At 35.9% G+C, this 22525-nt stretch overlaps 1 protein-coding gene across 1 annotated transcript in view; it reads left to right on the forward strand.

Moving 5' to 3' along the window:
- Nucleotides 1–22525, forward strand: part of ITGA8 (integrin subunit alpha 8) — a 112442-nt gene that overhangs the window by 37697 nt on the left and 52220 nt on the right. Inside the window, exons 14-20 of the mRNA XM_053950927.1 lie at nt 2883–2928; nt 4892–4999; nt 12071–12126; nt 12647–12801; nt 13935–14072; nt 14544–14611; nt 15661–15808. Coding sequence (XP_053806902.1) covers nt 2883–2928; nt 4892–4999; nt 12071–12126; nt 12647–12801; nt 13935–14072; nt 14544–14611; nt 15661–15808 — 719 coding nt within the window. The remainder of the gene's footprint in view (nt 1–2882; nt 2929–4891; nt 5000–12070; nt 12127–12646; nt 12802–13934; nt 14073–14543; nt 14612–15660; nt 15809–22525) is intronic.

Raw genomic sequence — 22525 nt, forward strand, 5'->3', positions numbered from 1 at the left:
CATGAAATATGAGAAAAGAAGAATTGAAGAAGATTTTGTGATTCTTATAGTTTTTCGTCTTTGTTTTTATGTTTTTATCACACATTTTAATCTGAGCTTGAAAAAATCCCTCACTGATGCAAAGGAGTAATCATTGGCTTTTCTTCAGGCTCTCTTTGGAAGGGTTGTAAGGAGTTAAACTGTTTAACTGGTTTTTTTTAAGCTGGTTTCTTTTGCTCTGTAATTGCTTGTTAAAACCTTGTTGTTCAGCTAGTGACCTTTGCATCAGTGACATTGCATGTATAGCATTTACAAGAATTAATAAAGAAGACTTCTATTTTTAGAAGGAGAAAGTTGCCAAAATTCAGATAATTTAGACGTTTCATGCATTTTTTTCATAGAAATGATTAGTAACTTTTCTTCTACGGAACATTCAACAAATTCCAAACTTCTTCTTATAAAAGTGCTCTGATTGGATCTGTATTCAAACCTCATGCATTTGTATCAACATCAAAAATTATTTTTTCCAATTATGGGTATAGGAGTTGCGCACCACAAAGCAATGAAAGAAAGAAGATACAGATTTTTCTTTGCTTTCTCTTGTTCTGTTACTTTGTCTGTAGCAGAACAAGACAAAGCAAAGAAGAATCCCTAATTAATCTTCCAGTGAATGCTCTGTTTGAATATATAATCATTTTGTCCTTACACTAGATTGTAGAAATTACTACTGGCTATAAATATGGGTTGTTTTTTTTTTTTTTTTGCATATTCATTCTTCATTACACTTTCTCTACTCAGTAGTTTTCACTCATTCAAGCTCTTTGGATCAAGAATAAGCATGGCTTAGACCAGAAAACAAATGACATGTCAGAGTAAAAGAAAGAGCCTCCAAACAAGAGCAGGATGAGCACAGTCCTGGCTGCCCTCAAAGTAGTCTCAAATAGGGCTTTTGTGGTGGTGCCATGATTGAGGATCCTCATCCAATTTGCTGTGTCTCCAAACCTGGCTGAAGTGGCAATGAAGAAAGACTGCTCATGGAAAACCAGTCCTTTTTTGGTGGCTGAGGCCTGTATTTGCTCCTCTAGACCCATCACCCTCTGTCTTCAAATAAGCTGGGCTCTGTCCCAAAAAATCCCAGGATTTAACCATTAAGCAGATGTACAAAATCCTCTTTAATATTAAAGTGGGGATGCCAAGATAGAGGGTACCTTTGCACAGCAGTACATACTGAAATTGCATTCGCTCACACTAGTGAGGCCAGCTGTATCTAACAGACTCATTCTTCTCACCTTCAGATTCTAACAGGCTGCATTTTCTTAACTTTACCCAAGTTGTGTGTTTAACCTTCATTTTTTTAATGAAAGAGAGTATTATGAAATCATCACTAGGCCAAGATCTGAATAAGTCTTGGATATCTACCTGTTTTGTCTCTTACCCTGAAACCTTTTGAATTACCAAGTCTGGTATGAAGCAGTACATATCCTAAATCTGTTACAGAATTCACAAAAAGTGCCCAGCTGGGAGGAGCAGAACAGAAACCCTTTCCATCTTGTCTTCCACTTTCTGTTCATAACATAATGATTCTTTTTCCTTAAGAAACAAGAAACAGAAGAAACCCCATGAAACACAAAACTCACAAAAACCCCTTCAAACACAAGCAAAATAAAAATCAACAAAATATTAAATCTTATGGGGGGTTACTATGGCTGCCACTATAAGCGAGCTGCCAGGAAAAGTTCTGTTTGTGTGTGGTGCAGCCTTCATGATAATGGCTTTGTCTCAATTAGTTGTTTATTTAAGAGGAAAACATCTTTAGCTTTTGGTACTGTGGGCAAGTTGTCTATAAAAGCTGCTAAAGAATACGACATACAAATGTCCCAAAAAGGAGATTAAAACACTTATTTTCTTCTGCTATTTAAAGTATTCCTGACCCTGAAACATATTTCTGTAAGGCCAATGAAATTAGAAAAATGTAAATGTTGTACAAAAAGAGGATCAGACCCATAAACTGTCCGTGTCTGCTCCTATTAGGACATTAATTAATGGAATTCAGTGAAGGACTGGCTGTTGCCCATGTCAAGTATTTGTTTATACTTTTTTGTGAAATCTTGACCATCTGAAAGACAGAGGAGCACTAGAAAATACACTGCCAGCCCTGGACCCAACCCATCCAGATAATTAACATCAAAGCTTTGTATTTGCATCATGCTTGATGACTTCAAGGCTTCTTAAGCAAACCAGTGCTCAACTATAGAAGCAGCAAGTAAGGGTTTGTTTACAAGCCTAACTATTCATTTAATTAACTTATTTACATCAGTTTAGGTAGATGGAAAACTGTTGTAAGCCTTAGCACTTATTGCTACAAGGCTGGAAACATTAGAAACTGTCAGATCAGCCATCCTCTGACCTTGCATTGTATGTATTTGCACAGAGATGTAATGCCTAAATTAATGAACAAATTACTTAAAACACAAAGCAGGATGGAAGAATTGTCAGGAAGGAACACTATAAAGTTTCAACATGACTTACATGAAACTGGCAAGAAATTGTTTTGCAGCTCTTCATTTAATGGATAATTAGGATTTTGGAATAAAATACATCAAGTTTACTGGCATTTTTTCCCCTATAATACAAGTTGGAGAGAAGTGAGATTGTGGCATGGGTGACATTGTGTCAAATAGTTTAGCAGTTACTGGTTACAACTGAGACATTTATGACACCATCTCTGACATGTAAAATGTTTTCCTTCAGGTACACTTGTGAAGAAACTGCTTAGAAAGGAATTATTGTATTTATTTTATGTTACTGCAATGTAACATAATGTAAATAATCTAATTTATGATGGAAAAAAATGTGTGAGAGATTTCTGAATAGCTATTCTGAAACCATTTTGGTTTTTTCAGATTTAATTGTGGGTGCATTTGGAGCTGGAAAAGCAGTTGTTTACAGGTATGTGGTAAATACAATGGATTTGCTATTTCACAGCCTCGGTGGGCAATATTAAAATTAAAAAATGTCATATTCCTGTTTCCCTGTTGCAGTGTTTAAAAGGTGGTCATTAGAGATGATAAATTAAACATCTTTTGAGAAACAAATGGGGTTTTTTTCCCATGTTCAAAACCTGTGATTTTCAACAAAAATTTCCATGCTTAGGCTTAGCTCAAGCGGCTTCTGGAATGTTTGACTCTTTAGTTAATTTTAAATAAGAAATTTAAAAAGCATGGTGTTGCAAATTAATTTCTTTCCTGGGGAATTGGTGCTACTAAGAAATTTTAAAGTGACCAATCTTCAGAGATTGTGTATGTTAAGACATGAATCGTTTATTGAAAATAAAGACTGCTACTTTTAGCCTCAGTTTAAAATAATGCACAAGATCCCATTTTACAAAACAAAAAGTTGGTGCTGACTGTGGAGTTTCACTAAATGCACTTTTTGATTAGATATAAAATTTAAAGCTACCAAATAATAAACATTTACATAAAATCTGCTAATGCTCTCAGTCCAGCCATGCTGACAGCTCATTTCATGTAAATATTCACCATCCATCGCTACATGTAGTCATATTTCTGATTCCTGTCTGGCTTCTTGTTGTCTGTATTCCTAACGGCATCTGACTGAGAAAAGGCATGTTCTACTTCCCAACTGAATGTTTGTGACAGCGAAAGAATTTTGTAAAACAGGAATGTTTGCTCATCTCAGCTAACGCTGTAGGTGCAGTGAGAAGACCTGATTTTCCTTCTCGCTATGAAAGAATCATGCAAATACTTTGCAATGCCATGAGTGACTGCACAGGATGAAGCATTGAGGAATTAGATCCACTGTGTATTTCAATAACAATAAAATGTGTTCTATTTAATTTAATAAAGTGAATAGCGGGAGGCCATTTCCTGGCCAGAATGTATCAAATATGCAACTTGTCAAACTGTTGAAATAGAATTTTATTACTGAAATTTTCTAAGCAAAAAAAAAGTTTTCTCTTTTGCAAAAAAGTGAAGAGAGTAATTTTATTTTTTAATGTCTTGCTGAAGTAATATGAAGAAGTAATCACAAAAGCTCAGATATGGATTAAAATATCAGGAAAGTTAGAAAACTGTGATTATGTAAGTTACTGTAAATAGTATTGCTGTCTTAAAAAAACAGAATCTGGACACATACTTGTTATCATTTTTCTTCTAAACTGCTTGCAGTTATAGATTACCTTATCACTTACTAACAGCTTTGGAGGAATGGTTTCTGTCACCAGAACTGTATTTTCATGTACTCAGCACAATTTACTAGTGATTATTCCTGGTTTACAAAGTAAATTGTCTCCAAGAAATTTCAGACAGAGTTTACTTCATTATTGGCCCAAGGTAGTATACACCAACTTCTACTTTAACCAAATCATGCTTATTTTTTTAAGAGTCTTGAAACAGGCATAGTAAGTTGGAATATATCATTATTAATGGAGACAGTACAAAATAAATCTGCAAGATGGCCAAAGGGTTGTTTTAAAACCCAAAAGGCAAACTCTGTCCATTTGAGAAAACTCAGTGTGATGTAATGTGTCTGATGTGCCTCAGTCCTGGGACACATCAATTGCTTAAACATAGGGTACTGTTTCTGTGATGTGTTAACAAGAGGGTTTTTTTTTGTTTTTTTGTTTTGGTTTTGGTTTTGTTTTGTTTATTTGTTTGTTTTTGTTTTTGTTTGTTTTGTGGGTGGTTTTTTTTTGTGAATCTCAGTAGGATTCTGATGCAGAAAAAAATAAAAGGTTCTTTTGGCTATGAGCAGCTTTATAAAACTGTGTTCTCCCAAGTAACCCTACATATCTGGCTTCTTTGCAGCCAACTCAGTTCAGTGTTTTCTCTGCTGCAACTTAGGTACTAATGTGCTCCTTCTGAACGTGGTGAACCTTATTTCTGTCCCCCAGAGCCAGACCTGTTGTGACAGTGAATGCTCATCTTATTCTGAACCCCATGATTGTGAATCCAGACAATAAAACCTGTCAGCTCCCTGGCTCTCAGCTTTTGGTGGCCTGGTAAGTCCATGATTACTCAAAAAACGTCCATATCCTCTTTCTTGAATAACTTCCTAATCCTTAATTATATTGCGACTCTTTTGTTGAACATGTTCAAAGTTCAAAATGTTGAAACATGCTCTGAGCACAATAAAACCCCCCTACACAGAAAACTTTTTGGTATTTTCTAGTACTTAGTAGATTGCCTAACTAATTGTGGCAGGTAAAAGTTGAGTCCTTTGATACACAGATCAGTGATGCATAGGAGATGCTCAGTGTCTCCTGGGCAAGCTGCAAAGTTATATGCAATGTTTAGATGAATGAAACATGAAACAGCTAAAATGTACAAAACACATAAACAGTCATCTGTTTGTTGATAAAATGTAGCAGCGAAAGTGATGCAGAGCTGGTGGGCCCACCATTTTCTCTTGGAGAAAGAGAGATCTTAGTCCTTTGTGGAAGAGAGAAGATATCTGGCTGGCCATCCTGAGAGAAGTTCACAGGATGTTGTTTCTGGCTGTCTTTGGTCAGAGGAAAGTTTTTTTTAGCACATCACACAGGACAATGTTTCAACCATCCTTGAAAGAGAAACCCTTACCCACAGTAGCATTTAACTTTGAATAGGAAAAAAAAAAAAAAAACAACAAAACCCAACCAAACATTAAAAAAAACCTTGGAGCTAATTAAAGCAATTTAAGATCAGTTACAAGTACAAAATGCTTGCAGGGTATTTGGAGGTTATCTAATAGCAATAACACCACATAAAGGCACACTTACTTCACTAGAAAAAGTCACTTTGAAAGGACCCCAGGAACAGTTGACAAAAGAGGCTATTACAAATACATAAGATACTGTTTAAAAGTGGAAATCATAATAAATGAGGAAACTACAATCAAAACAGAGCATAAACATGTGCAAGTTGAATATAAAATGATAGTAAGTCTTGCCAGAGTGACTGTGAGGAACAGATTTCTAGGATGTAAAAACATTAGAAGCAGGAAGCCTGCCAGGACGTGGGCTGGACAAAAACAATATTAAGGTGTAAAGGAGGACTCCAGAAGATAACATGAATGCAGAAATTTCGCACTGCTTTTAAGCCAAAAATGGTGAGAGGATTTCCTCACATTAGAGACATTCTTTACAGGAGATGAGTCCTAAAAATCATCTCAAATACAAGATTCAGAGAAAGTCTTAAGAATTAATTGATAAATATGAACTGTAAAACATAATCATGAGAAGCAGTTCATTTAAGGGCCATGGAGGCTCTTAAAGGAACTAAACATTGATACACTTAAACCAATAAATATGTGGGATTCCAAAGCATCTGGGATGGGGTTGTCAAGAGATTTTCACTCTTGTGCTGTTCTTTTACACTTTATGGAACTTCTTATATTTTTTATCATGTTCCTCATTTCTACATCCAGGGTAGAAAATTGCCCATCTACAGAGCAATGTAGAAGGCACTTGGTGGAACTATGCATACCCAGAACTTTACAAAGCTTTGGCCTTTCTGGATTTTTTTTGATTCAATTATCTTTTGTTTTAATACTTGGTGTAAAAATAAACTTGAAATACAGACACTTGGCTGAAGCATGTTCATTGATCCAAATTATGTTGTTTCACAACTCCAGATTTTAAGACTTTTAAATAATGCTTAACGTCTTAATAGAAAATATTTTGGAACTTTAACAGTTAACAACAGGTATTGAAAGAAAAAAGATGGGTTTTTTTGCACAAGAGGAAAAACATCTCTCTTAAAATATATTCTTGCTCTGAGATATTGTTTAGAAAAGGAAGGAAGAAATGCATACTACTTTAACACATTTTTTTGTTTTATTTACTTCTCCACTGCAATAAGCTAAAAGAAGTTTGGTTCGTATCTACAAGAGCTTTAATAGGGGCATAATTTAACTTCTGTCTGCTTTATTCTAAAATAATGTTCCCTAAAGATTTAGTTCATGTTATGAAATGACTGAAGAACAGCTGCTATTTTCCTCACTGCAGTTTTATTCCTTAGTTGATATAAGCTTGTATTGTGCATATGAAAACAATTAGTAGGGAAACTCCAACAAGCAAAGAATTCCTCAGTCCCATGGGACAGATCTCTGTATCTCTTAGCCAGCTGTGCAACTTGTGTAAAACTCTACTGACTGACACTGCAAAATTAGAATGAAAGGAAACCTCCTACCAGAAAAGTTTTAGGAAGTGTGTGTGCATGAATAATGTGGATTATTGTAAGTTTCTCAGTATTAGGAAAATATTATTCCTGCCATGATATAAATTGCAAAGCTGAAGCAGCAGAGGAAACATGCAAAAAAGTCATTTTTATACACAGTTCAAGGAGAATTGTCCTGAACTTCTAGAAGCATATAATTCATTCTCTGCTGTGTGTAAAATGTGTCTGAGTTCCCAATACTAGCAAATCTGTAAGAAATTCTGCAACTTTGAAGGTATTTAAGAATATGGAAAATGCCTTTTTTTCCCCCTAAGTATGAAAAATGCAAGTTAATATCTGTAAAAAGAGGTAAATAAATTAAATATTTTCATTTTTCAAAACCACTTTCCACATCATGTGATTTATTGTGTTCAAGATTGGACTCTAGCTGTCAGGAGGCCTAATTTATCTATGCATTGGTATTTTTATTACCATTTGAGGTCTGATCATCCACTAGCTACCTCATGTATATGTTCTTAAATTGCGTCTACAAAGGTTTTTTACTCACCTCTCACTAATTTAAGGTGAATATTATTAATTCCATTTTGTAGAGGAGCAATAAGTGAGAGAAGTTACCTGACTTACCAAAAGTTGCTTAGAAGTGTCCAATCATGAGAAAAAGTCAATTTGTAGCGTATATTATATAATGTATTTTGTATATATATATATTTATATTTGTAGACTATATTTTTTATTTGTAAGTGCTTTCATGTTTGGATGTCTGATTTGAAATGTGCCTTGTAGGCTATCCACCTTCTGTAAAACCAGAAACTGATCTTCAAGTTCCTACTATCAAAAAATACTTTGAAAAAAAATGTAGTTCCTTTATCTACAAATTTCTAACTATTAAAGTAGTAATGAAACATTCATGATCTTGTGTCAGCTAGATTCAGTAAATGAGTCATTTCTACAAACACTTTAAAAAAAGCTGAATATAAATTCCTATCAAAGATATAAACACCCAAAATAATATTTCAACAGTTCATAGCTGCATAGATTAGACTGTGTTTTTACTTTTGTTCCTTTCTCCTGCTGGTATTTTCTTTTCTCATTGACCTAATTGAAAGAGGATGTGATTAGTGCCCCATGGATATGGACCTGGGGGGCCATTTTTGAGATGAATTTGTGTGAGTTTTTCCAAAGACTGTTGGCCAGCCTGACTCCATGGGTCGGATAGCAAAAGCCATGTGGCCAAAAGTCACAAGATGGATACCTCACTCCTCAGGGGTATTCAAAGAGGGGTAGGCAGGTGGTGTCACTTGCTACCAGCACAAATGAGTTGCTGTAGAGGAGAGCTCTGTCTCTGTGCCAGGTTTTAGCTTCAGTAGCCCTCGAGATACCCAAAGGGCACTCGCTTGTTTTATCTAGCAACCCACGTGCTTCTGCAGCCTGGCCATGCGAGGTAGCTTAGCCATGAGATGCCTTCAGCATTAAAACTCTGTGTTGGCCACTGGATTAGACTTTGCCATAACAAAATCTAAAAGCAGGGCAAGTTTTAGAGCATCATAATAGAAGTGTATTGACTTGCTTTTACATATTGTACTTCAAAAAGGAAACTATTTTTTTAAAGGTCGTTCATCAGTAAACAATAACAGCTTCTTCTCTTCTGTGGAGATTTGTGACCTTGCAGGTTGGGTATCAGCCTTACACAGAGTGGAAGCCCATAACATTAAAGCCCATAACATTAAAGCTTACATTGCCTTTCTGCAATTCTTATTCTGCATTATCCATTCTTTCTCTCCATGTGCAAACCTGGATGCTAAAGAAATTGTTAGTAATGACAAATGACATCTGGTAATGCCTTCCTTTTCACCTCCTGGAGTAAGTTTTCTATATTTTTTCAGCTGCTAGAGTAGACATACCAAAATAAGTTCTTTCTGGTACTAAGTGCAGTCTAGAAAATATTATACATGGGTAACTAACTTTTCCCCACTGCTGGTGATATTATTTTGTTAGGGTTGACTTTTGAAGAGGCTGCTCCCATCTGTGTCAAGAGTAGTTTTGAAGAAAGGAATATTTTCAAGTTTCTTGTCCTTGTAAAAATAATTTCTGCCCACCTGAAAAACAGGAAATTATTTTAAACAAACTGCTTTTTTGCCCTGAGATTGTCAGGAAAAGCTAGTGTGTTCAGTTTTAAAGCTTTCCCTCTATTTTGTAATTACATTCAAATACTATTCAAAGCATTATCTCATAGTGATGACAGACACAGCAGAATAAATGTGATGTGGGAATCTCTCTAGAGAGATTGATAGCACATAAAAAGTTTGTATGCATTACATTGATGGACTACTTCCCATTTTTTCCTTACTTGCTGAAGTTTTCTTCCTTTGATTGTTAATTGTGTTGTTTGGTTGATTGTCCCTACAAGCAAGCTCAAAAGCTCAGGTATTTTATTTCTTACTGTGCCTAGGAGTCAGATCTCAAATCTCTATAAATTCTTTAGACTCCTGTCCTCTTTTGTAGTCTGTCTTTCCATCTGCTTTTCTTTTTCTTGATGGTAAAACATCCCTCAACCTCTCCCCAGCATTTTCTTGTTGAAGTGATAAGCGAATCTAAATTCATCTAGGTTTGCAATTGAAATCTTTGATGTCTTTAGCACTATTTCTGAACTAAATAATAAATTCACAAATATGTGGTGGAATTCTGCTAAAACCATAGTCTTTCCTCTTGTGTGGTCAGAGTGTGGGAGATTATCCACTTCAGATTTTTGCTTTTTTGCTTTGCCACTCCCCTTTTGACATGCTCTGCCTGGAGTGAAAGGAGTAAATCTTGACTCTTACAGTAATATTTGAGAACATGACTTTAGTTATCAAATATGTATTATGAATTATTCTGTTCATTGCAGTAAATAAAGCATACACTGAAATTGTTCTGTTTAACGAGTAAAGCATTCCAAGCTGCATTTTTGAACACAACCTTTTTTCAAACATGAGAGGGCAAAATTTATATGACTCCTCCAAAGCAAGATAACTGAGTTTAATACAAGGGCAGCTCTTGAGTTTATGAGGCCTGTGACGTCTGGTGTCTAAATTGCATTCATGCAATTACACAAGATTTCCTCATTTTTATTTTGTCCTTGTGTATTTGGAAATAATTAATTCTTCCTGTATTGACTCATAATTGTAAAGAAGTGGGAATATGAAAAATTTGCACTTCCTACATAGACTGGAATGACTATTTGAAGGCTACAGTTTAGCAGAGATTAATGGCATTATGGCCTTCTTGTTTCTCAAGAAATAATGAAAGAATTTTCCATTAAGGTCATGAGAGTGACACATATGCCAGATGTGGCAGTTTCATCACATCTGCCAGAGGAAACAATCATGCAATTAGAATGGGATTACAGGTTGGTTTAAGGGTTGTGTTAGTGGTTTTGTATCCACTGCATGGGAACATTATTATACAGTATAACAGTAGTGAGGAGATCAATATCAGTGAATGATGCAATTTTTTTTTATTTAACTCAAGCTGATTTTAATGCTGAGCTACAATTTGTTGTCCATATACAAACCAAAACATTTTATGAAGCCATGAAAATTTTCTTTAAGAATGATTGGTAACCAGAGATACTTGAAAGAATCTTTCACCTGAGCAATTTTGTTACATTATACACGATTTCATTAGGAATTATGGTATGCAGAACTAAGTCTGTGTGGCAGATGACAGCAGAAATCAAAAATCAAGAACATCTTTCCAGTGACAGATTTCTTGTTTTGCCACTTGTCAGGGAAGTACACTCTGCTAATTGCATCAATGGGCATAATTAATACTATTTCTCATACCATCCAGAGTAATTCATGAAAACTTTTTCAAAATGCAATTCAGTTAAACATTTATAAAACTTGCATAGATTCCTTACAAAGTGAAACTTGTCTATAATCATTACTTTTTTTAGGGTTTTTAAAATCAATTTTTATGTAAGTTAAAAGTTCAGATTAGAAGGTATCAGCCAATACAACTATAAAAGGCTTCTCCTATCAGTTGTTGACTATAACTGCAAATATGTTTCCAGTCTTACACAGAAATATTTCTTATGGGAAAAGACTCTCCTATGGCTGAGGTGACATTTGTATAATTGTTACAGTTGTGATGTGAGTATTTCTAGGCTCAAAAGAGCTTGCTCTACATTCAGAACAGGCAAATTAAAAACAATTTAATTATGTTGTGTTGCTTTTTGTAGAATGCAATGCTTTAGCATACTAGATAAAGAACATGAATCACCAATTTCTCTGTGATTTGATTTAAGTCATGTAAGTGCCACTTTCTGCAAAATTTAGCAAATTACATGCAATACAATTTGGTTAGTCTGATGCCAGAAAAATTGAACAATTTAGGTTTTATATTTGGAATTAATTATAGACTGTTGAAATAATTAAAATCTTACAGTAATGCCAATGGAACACATTGGTATCCTGAGTGTTTTATTTTGCTGGAAAACAGCTTGAGCATTGACAACATGCTCTAAGATTTTTCTGATTTGAAAGTGATGAAAGGATTTCTGCAGACAGCCTCTTACAAAGGTGGTTTACTGAACTTCAGCATAAAAAATCCAGCTTTGGCAATAGTGTCAGAAGGGTCATCTCCATGGACTCTCTCAAGAACTTCTGGGATCAGAGAATCTTCTCCACACCTTTACCAGAAAGTATTCAGTATTCAGAATACTGAATATTCAGTATTCATATTCTGTGATTATTAGTGAAGCCTAGGAGACTTCTTGACGGAATTAGGGAATATCATAGGTAGCTAGATACAATCTTAGTTAACATCTTTTTAAGCAAATGAAAATAAAACTTAAAAGATATGACTTGGGAACTGCTGATTCCCAGATCAGTCCATTTTCTGCTAATAATGAATTACTTCTCCTTTTTTATATGTAGCTTTACTGTAAGAGTCTGCGCAGACTTTGAAGGTCAAAGTATTTCAGATGAGATAGGTAAGAAATGTTTTCTATTCCTGTAATTTACCCTAGTCCTGCTCCATGTCAGATGTATTTTTTTCCTACACTTCAAAAGACAATAGGAGTGAGATCCTCCTAAGGCAAGAAAACACAGTTTAAAAAAAAGTATTTACGTATATATATATAGCGGTGTGTGTGTGTAAACACAAACCTTTTATTACAAACTTAAAGGATTTTTGTTTCAATTTAAGTAATTTTCTAAATAAAAACAAGAATGTACCTTGCTGGAGAATGTTCTGTTTTAGGAAAATAATAAATTAAAGGGACAGAAGTCCTGTACACCTATGATCTGTCAATGAAATAAGAAAGCTTAAATTACATATCCTGCATAATTTAGGTCAAAACCTAGTGGGCTTTTAAACAGGCAGGTGCTTAAAGCATGGATTAGTTTTTCTTGGAAGACTTGCTTAGGTTCATTAATTATAATACAGAATTAATTCTTTACTGTTTTCTTTCTGTTAAATCAATAACTAATTTATTTATTTGTATCCTTTAGTGTTGAAAGGTGAATTGCAATTAGATTCATTGAAACAGAAAGGAGCTGTTAAGAGGACCCTGTTCTTTGATTACCATCAGTCACATCACTACTTCTCCCTTGTGATAGAAAAACAGAAACAACTCCATTGCCAGGACTTCCTTGTTTATCTCAGAGTAAGTTGTTTAAAATATTTTGGATTTTCATAATTGTTTCAGTAGTACCAGGGATTTAAAGATAATAATAAAAAGAAGTCACTGGAAAAGGAAGGGTAGTTTCCAAAATTACAGAAATGGGATACAAGATAGAGTTCATCTGTGTGTTCAGTATGTCCAGAGCATAATGCTACCTTGAAAAAATTCCCTATGCAAATCTTTTGTCAATATAAGTAGAAAAGAAAGACTGATTTTTGAAGAATGTAGAATTTTTCTGTGTAAATATACATTTATTTCACACTCTTATGGAAATTCTGATCAAATACTGCATCCTCTGATACAAAAATGCAAGATTGTTTCTGGTTTTGGTATGCCTTTTTTTTTTTAGTATTCACAGTGCAGTAATAAACAAATAATGTTAAATATCATGCCAATTCAGGTTCAAAAGATTTTAAAGGAGTCTTACCAGAACTATTGGCCTAAAATGCATACATTTTAAAAAATATTTTAAAGTTATTTTAAAATGTTTTTAGAAAAACTAGAACTATGGAATTGAAGTTGTAAAGGAGAAAGGATCAACACTTCCTCACTTGCAGGTGGGGTTACCTCATGCAATTGAAGTAGATTATTCCAAGTCTGATCCAAGAAATGCAGTGGGAGGTGAAATGGAGAAGTTTCAAGCACTATGTAAGGACATTTCTAGACAATAAAGGTGGTTGAATTTTACCATTGCTAATTCTTATAAATTCTTGGTTATGGTACAAACCAGCAATATTACCTCCACAAATCCACACATGCCCTACCTCTATTTCAAAAGGAAGGGGGGCAGTAGCTGATAGGAGTTGGTTCTGTGTGTCTCTCTTAAACAGCTTCATTTTAGGCTAATGCTTTGAAAAATTTCTGAGTCTACTCAGCTCAGCCAGCTTCTTCCAGATGTGGGGCTGTGGAGGCAATGTGTTCTGGGCATTCCAATTACTGGTGAGTCTCTTTGCTTTCCTAATGACACCACATGCAGCCAGAATTTGGCCACCATGTCTTTACCTTCAATAAAGACCACATCTTTACCTTCAGAAGTCTGAATCTGTTGTCTTATTATACCAACTGAAATAATCATAGTAAACTATTGGTTTTTATTATGTGATTATTACTCACAGGATGAAACAGAATTTAGAGATAAATTATCTCCCATCAATATAAACTTCAATTATAGTTTGGATGAGTCCAGTTTTGAAGATAGTTTGACTGTGAAGCCAATACTGAACTATTACCAGAAAAACTCACTAGCAGAGCAGGTATGAATTTTGTGTGTCACATTTTCTTTATATAAACTCGAAAGCATTTACAAATATTATGTGTGTCATCTTCCTTAAAAGAGAGTATCACAGCCAGAAATTACATGCCAGGGATTTAATGAATACAAAATGTAGATTGAATATAAAACTAGAACCAACAGACTTTTCAAGTATCTCCAAAACTCTTGTGCTCATAGTTTTGTTTGCCTTATAGAATATGTAAGCCAAGTTAGTGTGGGAAAGGGCCTGAAGATGATATTGTTCTGCTAAGGACATATTTGACCATCTGAATAGTCTCCAGCCTCTGACTACCATGTGAAAAGGAACTTATAGAAAGGAGAAAAAGATTCAATTCACTAAGGCAGTGGTAGTGGTATTTAAGACACTTAGGTTAGCAATATTTAATGAAGTGATTTGGACTTTGAGGCATGTACTAATTGTATTATATTTTTTTATTTTGCAATGGTACAGGCTTACATTCTGGTTGACTGTGGGGAGGACAACTTATGTATTCCTGACTTGCAACTTTCTGCAGTGCCGTAAGTTAAATAAAATACTACTTAAATAAATATAAATATAAATAATATATTAGTTAAATATTAACTAATATAATATAATATAATATAATATAATATAGTAATTATTACATTAGTTAATAATATATAAAGTTAAATATAAATATTATATTATGCCATATATTAAGAAGTCCAGACACTGCTAACTGTTGCAACAGAATGAAGTATATAGAACACACTTCTGTTGTTTACTGTAGCTAATCACTCTTACCTGATTTCCAGATTTTAATGTGTGCATCCATTTCAGCTATAAAACCAAGAAATGGAGAAATATACACTTGCAAACCACATTCATGATGTTTAATGGTTATCATAGAAAATATAGTTTGCAGGTGTTTCTTTGGTGTGGTTCTAGTTCTCTGAAAAGCAAGAGATTATACAAATTGATGTTCATAGGAGGTTTCAAGTTTTTTTTCCTTCAGTGTGCCAGTGACTTTGAACCTGGACACAATTCTCCTGAACTCAATACACGTGAAGTAAATTAATCTCAAAATAAAATTTTCAAACCTCCTGTGGAGGGAGAAATATGCCAAGCAGGACAAGTGGGGAATGTCTGAGAGTGACCTGACTCTCATCAGAATCAGTCTGTAGCTGTAAAACAAGGGCACAGTGCTGTTGCAGGTCTCAGGAGAATTTTTGTCATTGTTTGTATTACAATGGACATGAGGAGAAAGCTACCACCTTTGTGTCCACCAGAAAACAGTGCTGTTGAGACCCCTGTGGCAAGTGATTCCTCCACTAAATACTTCTTGCTGTTTAGAAAGTAGTCAGGCTCTGAAATTTTTCACCACTTAATTTCAAGTTTTGTGATAGTCCATTTTGGGCACCTCTTTTCTACCCAGGTACTGGTAAACTTTTTCACGCAGTCATTTTTTTAGAAAATACTATATTTTGTGTTCACAGAGTGTTTTCCAGAACAGATGCTCGGAGAGCAAAATGTCCTTCTGCTTTATTCATATGTAAATCCTAATTGTACATGTTTTAACTCCTGACAAGTAGTATGTTCTGTACAGGGATACAGATCAGCTAATAATTGGAGAAGAAAATTGTGTCATGCTCATAATAAATCCAAGGAATGATGGGGAAGGAGCCTATGAAGCTGAGCTACATATAAAGATTCCGCCTGAGGCAGACTACACTGGGGTTGAACGCAACAACAAGGTAAAGTAAAATCAAGATGTTAGTGATAATGAAGCAGAAAACTGAGAGCAAGGATAACCTACATAGGCTGTACCAGCTGAAAGCAGCACATAAAGAGCTTCCTTTCAGGAAGGGAGATTCCATCAACTCTCAGCTATCCTTGCTGGCACAGCCCAGGGTAAAGATAAGCCATGCCTCCCAAATGACGGGGGTCACCTCCAGATTGGGGTGACCCCGGGAGGTGGTAAAGTCTCTCCTCCAACCCAGGTCTTCAAAGAAAGACTCAGTAGTCTTCAGTCGTCCGGTCTCAAGGTAGTTTATTGCATGTTATCTCCAGGCACACATACTCCCTGACATTCTCTCTGACTCCTTCTCCTTCTGCATCTGACCCGTCTCTCTCCATCTCTGTCTCCATCTCCCCCGCCCAAGGGGCTGGTGCCATCTTTCATATCACACATTACGTATTAAATGTTTATAGTTTTTCCCCAATGTCTATCACCTATATTGAACAGTGACTTTCTACTCTAAACCAATCAGTGAGTGCCATCATCACCAAGAACATGGAGGATAGGAAGGAGAAAGAAGGAGGACAGGGCACACCCAAATCCCTCCATCTTAGAACTTCTGACCCCCATGTAAAAACTCAGACCCCTCTGTACAAGGCTAAAACCCCCCTGTACAGCACTCCAAAATCCTTCCTTTCACTTTGTGACTACTTGTATTATAATATCTAAAATTTTGTGATTTCTTGTTCTTCCTGCAAGGTTGGTAAATTGTTCTATGGATCAAATTCAAAACCACAGGGGTTTCCGACTGCCTGCCAGGGTCTCAGATGCTTCTGACCTGGGCCCGGAACATCCAAGAGTGTCTGAGAGACATCTTGGGTTCCGACACCCAAAAATGGGAAGGACAGGACCATTCTGTTCAGACCCAGCTCAGGTTCAGCTCCTTGCCATTAACTTATTTATAATGACACAAATAATGTCACATTTCTTCTAGGAATAGAAGTATTCACATAATTCAGATTCTGAACCAGTAAACAATATCAGTAGGAGAAAGTAATACTGCCAAATTCCCTTAGTGCTTCCAACCTGGGATCCAATGGTCCCAACTCCCAGGCAGAGTTAATGAGCCCTGCTGATCCCCTTGAACATTGCAGTCTCCTCTCACAGCACACCAGTGTTTCACCATTATTAAGGGTGTCCCAGACTCCAATATCCTGAATAGTTGGATATTAATTGCAGTATAAGCTTGACAAAGTTGCTTTCCCTTGTTGTCAATTCTTTTATGTTAAGAATGGACCAAAAATGCAATTAAAGTGAAATGTGCCAGTGTTCACGGAAGGACTAATGTTGACTGAAGTCCTGCTGAGCTGTACTGAACATGCAGTGTTTTTCCTTTTTGACTCTGTTTTTTTTTAAGAGCAAAGATGAAACACTATCCTGCAAACAAGCAGAGTGTTCATGTATTCTGTGCTGGACAGCAAGTCTGAATTGCCTCATCTGCACATATATCTCCCAGGCTGTTGCAACATGAGCCTGCTTTTTTCTGTTAGTGCCTGGAATGTTCAAAAGGGCCTCAAGGGTGAGAGTGGGAGAAAGCAAGTTAATTTCCTTTCTGTAGGCAAATGTTTTTAAGGAAGTTGAAAGTAACTTACAAGGTATTTCCTTATTCTCTTTCTGTCAGTGACTTTATTAATGGGCTTCTAACCTAGTTTGAAAAAAAATTACAAGAAGAAGCAATACTGTCATCAGAGATGATAAAAATTCTCTGCAACCTCACATCTCAGAAGCATATCTTAAAGACACCAGCCTTTTCCTACCGCCTGTTCCTTTTGTTGTCTTAGCAAAGCCTCTGGTTTTTTGGACTGTAATCTACAAAACTAAAGTTTGCTTTAATATGCTACAAATGGTTCCCTTTTTCCTTCGTTCCTCTTTAGAAATCTTTCTCTGTTCTTTTGGTTGTTACCAAGGTGTCAAAGAAGGCACTAATTCCAAAACCCAAGCATGTATTAGCATTTGTATTATTTGTATTATCTGAAGGACCTGGGGGTGGGAGTAGACAAGAGGCTGGACATAAGTTGTCAATGTGCACTCCCAGCCCAGAAAGTCAAATGTGTCCTGGGCTGCATCTGCCTTCCAGTACCTGAAGGGAGACTAAAAGAAAAACAGAGAGAGATTTCTTACACTAACATGTTGTGACAGGACAAGGGAGAATAAATTCAAACTGAAAGAAGGTAGGTTTAGATTAGATACTAAGAAAATTTCTTGGCTGTGAGGATGGTGAGGCACTGGAACAGGTTGTCCAGGGAAGCTATAAATGCCCCATCCCTTGAAATGTTTAAGGCCTGGTTGGATGGAGCAACCTGGTCTAGTGGAAGGTGACCTGTCCACAACAGGGAGGGGGGTGGAACTGGGTGATTGTTAAGATCCCTTCCAATCCAAACCATTCTGTGGTTTGGACCAGAGAGAAATCATTCCGAGCTTTTTATGATTTTAGGAAAAAATTAGTTTTATAGTGCCAACACAATAGGCTCATGGAGAAAGGAAGGAAATAATACATGGGAGATCCTGGTGCTTTGGAAGAATAAAGAGAAGCTAGAATGGGTTGAAAATGAGTTTTAAAGTTAGAATACTTTTTCTTTTGAAGACAAAATTTTAAAAACCCAGGAAACACAATACAACTACTTTATTCTTTTCAGATTTTGGGGAAGATAAAAATGCCTTTCTGACAAATCCAATTCTGAATCCTTGTAGATTTATAAAAAACTGCCTTCCTTTTCTCCACATTTACTTAGCTCACTCCCACACATAATTTATTTCATATTCTTTGCTTTTTATACTTCAATCAAAAAGATGTCATCATGTTCTTTCTGAGAAGGATCAAAACATTAGTCCTACTTGCTACATAATTTTTAGTGCCTTCCTTTCTGCATTTCAAGGACCATTTTTACAAGGATTACAAATGGCACTGAAAGTAAGTTTATTCTTCCTATTGATTTTAAATGGTAAATGTATATTTCTTTAAACTATGTTTTTTGCAATATTATGGTTCCATTAAGTAAACTAAAATATTAACTTCTATGTGCATTTGGGAAAAAATGATACTGTAAATTTCTTCTAAAATTTTCTAAATGTAGATTCTTCTGTTACCAGGATGACCAAATTCTTAGGGGTCATAGTATCAATAAGTGAGTATAAATGAGAGGGACTCAATTCATTCAACTTATAGGGCTTTGAGCAATTTGAACTGACAAGATAACAGAAGAAATTATCACACTGGATGCAGTAAACACTGAGGTAATATGGAAAAAAGGTCTGCAGGCACTTTTTGAAGCATGGACTAGAGGTGAGAATTCCAGTTTTCATGTCAGTTGCAGCGGAGTCAGCATTTCAGTTCTTATTTTTATGTTTGTGTTGCATCCTGACAATGGGGCTCCTGAAATTGCTCCTGAAATATAAACCAATTTAATGCAAACCAATTTCAGCAGACAGGTAGATTTTTGGTAGAGCCTATTGCAATCATGATCTTAAAGCTCTGCCTCTAGGATTGCATTTCCTCTTGGTTGCATCCATGTTTACAGTCCTCTGTGTAGCTGTTTTTCTCCAAAGTGCAGAGTTCCTGGTATTAAGGCAGAGATAAGATTCTCTTCAGAGCCAACAAATCAGGTAGACTAAGATGAGAATAAATGAAATGGAATCAGCTGAATAAATCACTTGATAAATTTCTGATGGAACTGAAATATCTGTAGAATCAAATAATTAAATTACACTGTCATAATTTCAAATTGACTGTATTCATAGAGGACATTTGTCTATTGTGGGGCTATTCTGGATTTAGTCTAACTCATAAACACACATTAAGTGCTTAATAGAGAAACACCTTAAGTAGCTCCTGTCCAGCCCTGCTTTTTTTTCTTTATTTAATGTTAACAATGTATTGTGTTATTCTATATCATTTGAATTACACTTAGAAGCTGATGATGTCAAAAACTTAACTGAAGATTCACTTGCCTTCTACCTTCTCCCTTCAGCTTTATGCAAGATAGTGTTTGACCTACCTCAGTTGGCATTATCTTCTTATCTCTGATCTGACTTCGTAGAATATCGCACACAGACTGTGCAACTGCATAAAAGATGAACAACATTTTGTAGAAATGTGATCATATGCACGTGGAGAGGCAAGTGAATATGTGTGATCTTAAAGTTTGAGGTCAGGGACATTATTTTGGAGCTTCATTGATTCCTGCAGATGCTGACACTTCCTTCAGTCAAAAGCTGAGGATTGAAATAGAATGACTTTAAATTAAATCAAGTGTGTTTTTCACCAGTTGTATTGTGGAAACACTTAGAAGGTTCAGAAACCAGGTAAATAAGAAAATTACCACAGCTTCACTAGTTCCTTGAAACCTATTGTCTTGCAGTAACTGTTCATATGCAGTAGGTGTGAATTTACTGAAATTAGCTGCAATTAAAAAAGTATAACCACTTATATTACCTCATATTTCCAACACTAGATCCAGAGACAATATATACTGATGTATGGTACATTTTTACACTACAACACTCACTAACACGACTGTGTGTTTGAACCCCCAGCCATTGCCTGAATACTGTGCACTAACCCTTTGCTCCATTATAGAGCTGCCCATATTGAACAGCTCAATCCTGCCTTAGTAGCAAAAGCTGGGACTCAAATTCTTATGGAATAATTACTAAATCAGGCAAATACAAAGCATTAACAGATATTTGTTACACACCAAAAACATTACATATTTTGGCAGAACTGCCTCTGCTCAGGCTGGAAACTGCAGAGTGGTGAAGATCACATCCAGTCAGGTATTGTACTGGATAAGCTCTGAGCCATTTCCCCCATGCCTTTCTGAGCTAAAGCATGGCACTCTTAAAATGAGAAAAAGACCTGGAACATTCTTGTCTTATATGGAAATTCTTTGACTAAGTACATTGTGGCTGGCTAGATGAGATGTGATTTGAGCTTGGTGAAGGCAAAGATTACTCTTCATTCATCAACTAGATACATACATATACATCAACTAGAAGATGGTACCTAATCCATCCCCTTCTCCTCAGAAAATAAAATTGGAAGGTGAAAGAGGAAGTTTTTTACTTGCCAGCCTGTTGCATTTAACTGTTGTGTCATCAATTAGTAATTCATCACTACACCACAAAAAAGTTTCAAGTTTGTAGGCTGCCTGGATTACTTAAAGCATCCAATTACTTTCTAGTTAAAATGCACCCTGGGAGCACACGTGATAATTGTTGGGGTTTTACTTCTGCTCAAGACTGCCAAAAATCCATGTTTTGCTGCAGAAATGTGAATTGATACCAATGGCAGGTAGAAGGGCTTTGTGGCAAACCCTTCCATCTGGCTGAGTTATATGTGAATGAACTGATACTGACAACAGTAAGTGTACAAGTCTCAGCTCTTACTAGCTTCCTGCCTGGTTTTAATTTTCCTGTTTTGTATTTAACCACCTCAAAAAAGGTGATCAGTGGGAAAACAAAGATGGTAAATCTCATTATGGAAGGATTCTACCACAGTTGACCCTTTGTCACATCTTCTACTGCACAAATTAACTTTTGTGATGCTGGTCAGAAAAATTCTGCACCATTAATCATTTTTAGTCTAGGAACATAGCCTCCAGATTGCAGAAGAGCTACTTGAAAAATTCCTCTATTTTTTCAGCTTTTGAGGGAAAAAACCAAGTGTGGTACGGGCTGATTTACTTTGTGCTGGTCTATCATACAGCATCTTTAAAGAAACTGCCAAATATCTAATACAAATGAGTATTTATTTCTAACTTTTAGACCTCAATTTCAACCCCTCTCCCCCAACAAAAGCAAAACTATAAACCCACACAGCAAGATCAAATAGACAATTTTCCAGACACATTTAATTCCAACTGTGTTAACACTCTCTTTTCTCCCATGCGTTGGTTCCCACCTCTAATTAACCAGCTGGAAAGAGTGTAAAAATGCTTCCCTCCCAACCCTAGAGAGGATTGGGAAGGCTATTAGTGCCCTGGACAAGCTGTGTGACAAACTTTGTTTCCTCCAAGCAAACTGTAAAAATGTCAGCGTACAATGAGGTGTGTGCTGAGGGCATGCTTCACATGGGCTCTGCTTAGGACATGCCCTGTCTTTTCTTTTAATCTCAGGAAGTTACGAGGACAGCATGTCCATGCTGGCTTTTACAGATAGGACAAATTGGTACAGAGATTTCCCAGGTCTTTTTATATAAAGGACATGAACTCATTCACACTGCTTCATCTGTGAGAATCACAAATGAGCAGAAAGGTAATGCAACTTGCTGCATCCTGCTTTTACAAAGCTGGTTTACTTCTGCACATACAGAAATACACATACATGGAAATGCCTTCATTTACTGAAGATGTCAGAGAGGAAAACAGAAAAAAACCAACACATTTTATTGCAAACCCCTCACATTTTATTGCTTTGCTTTATTCTGTGTCTCCTAGCTTGCACTATTTTATAGCTGTACCTCCTTTTGTAGAGTTGTTTTGTTTACAGATGATGTTACTAGTGATAAAGATTGCTATAAATAACAAAAACCTTTATATCTGATAATGTGAAAGTCTATCTCCTTTGCTGCTAATTTATAAACACACATAGCATGTGTTTATAAACCTAACATAAAACAGGTTATGCTTTTACAGAAGTATTTAACATTCTAAGTATTTTACCACAGATTGGAAAA

This window comes from Vidua chalybeata, chromosome 1, assembly GCF_026979565.1.
Source record: "Vidua chalybeata isolate OUT-0048 chromosome 1, bVidCha1 merged haplotype, whole genome shotgun sequence".
Lineage (NCBI taxonomy): Eukaryota > Metazoa > Chordata > Aves > Passeriformes > Viduidae > Vidua > Vidua chalybeata.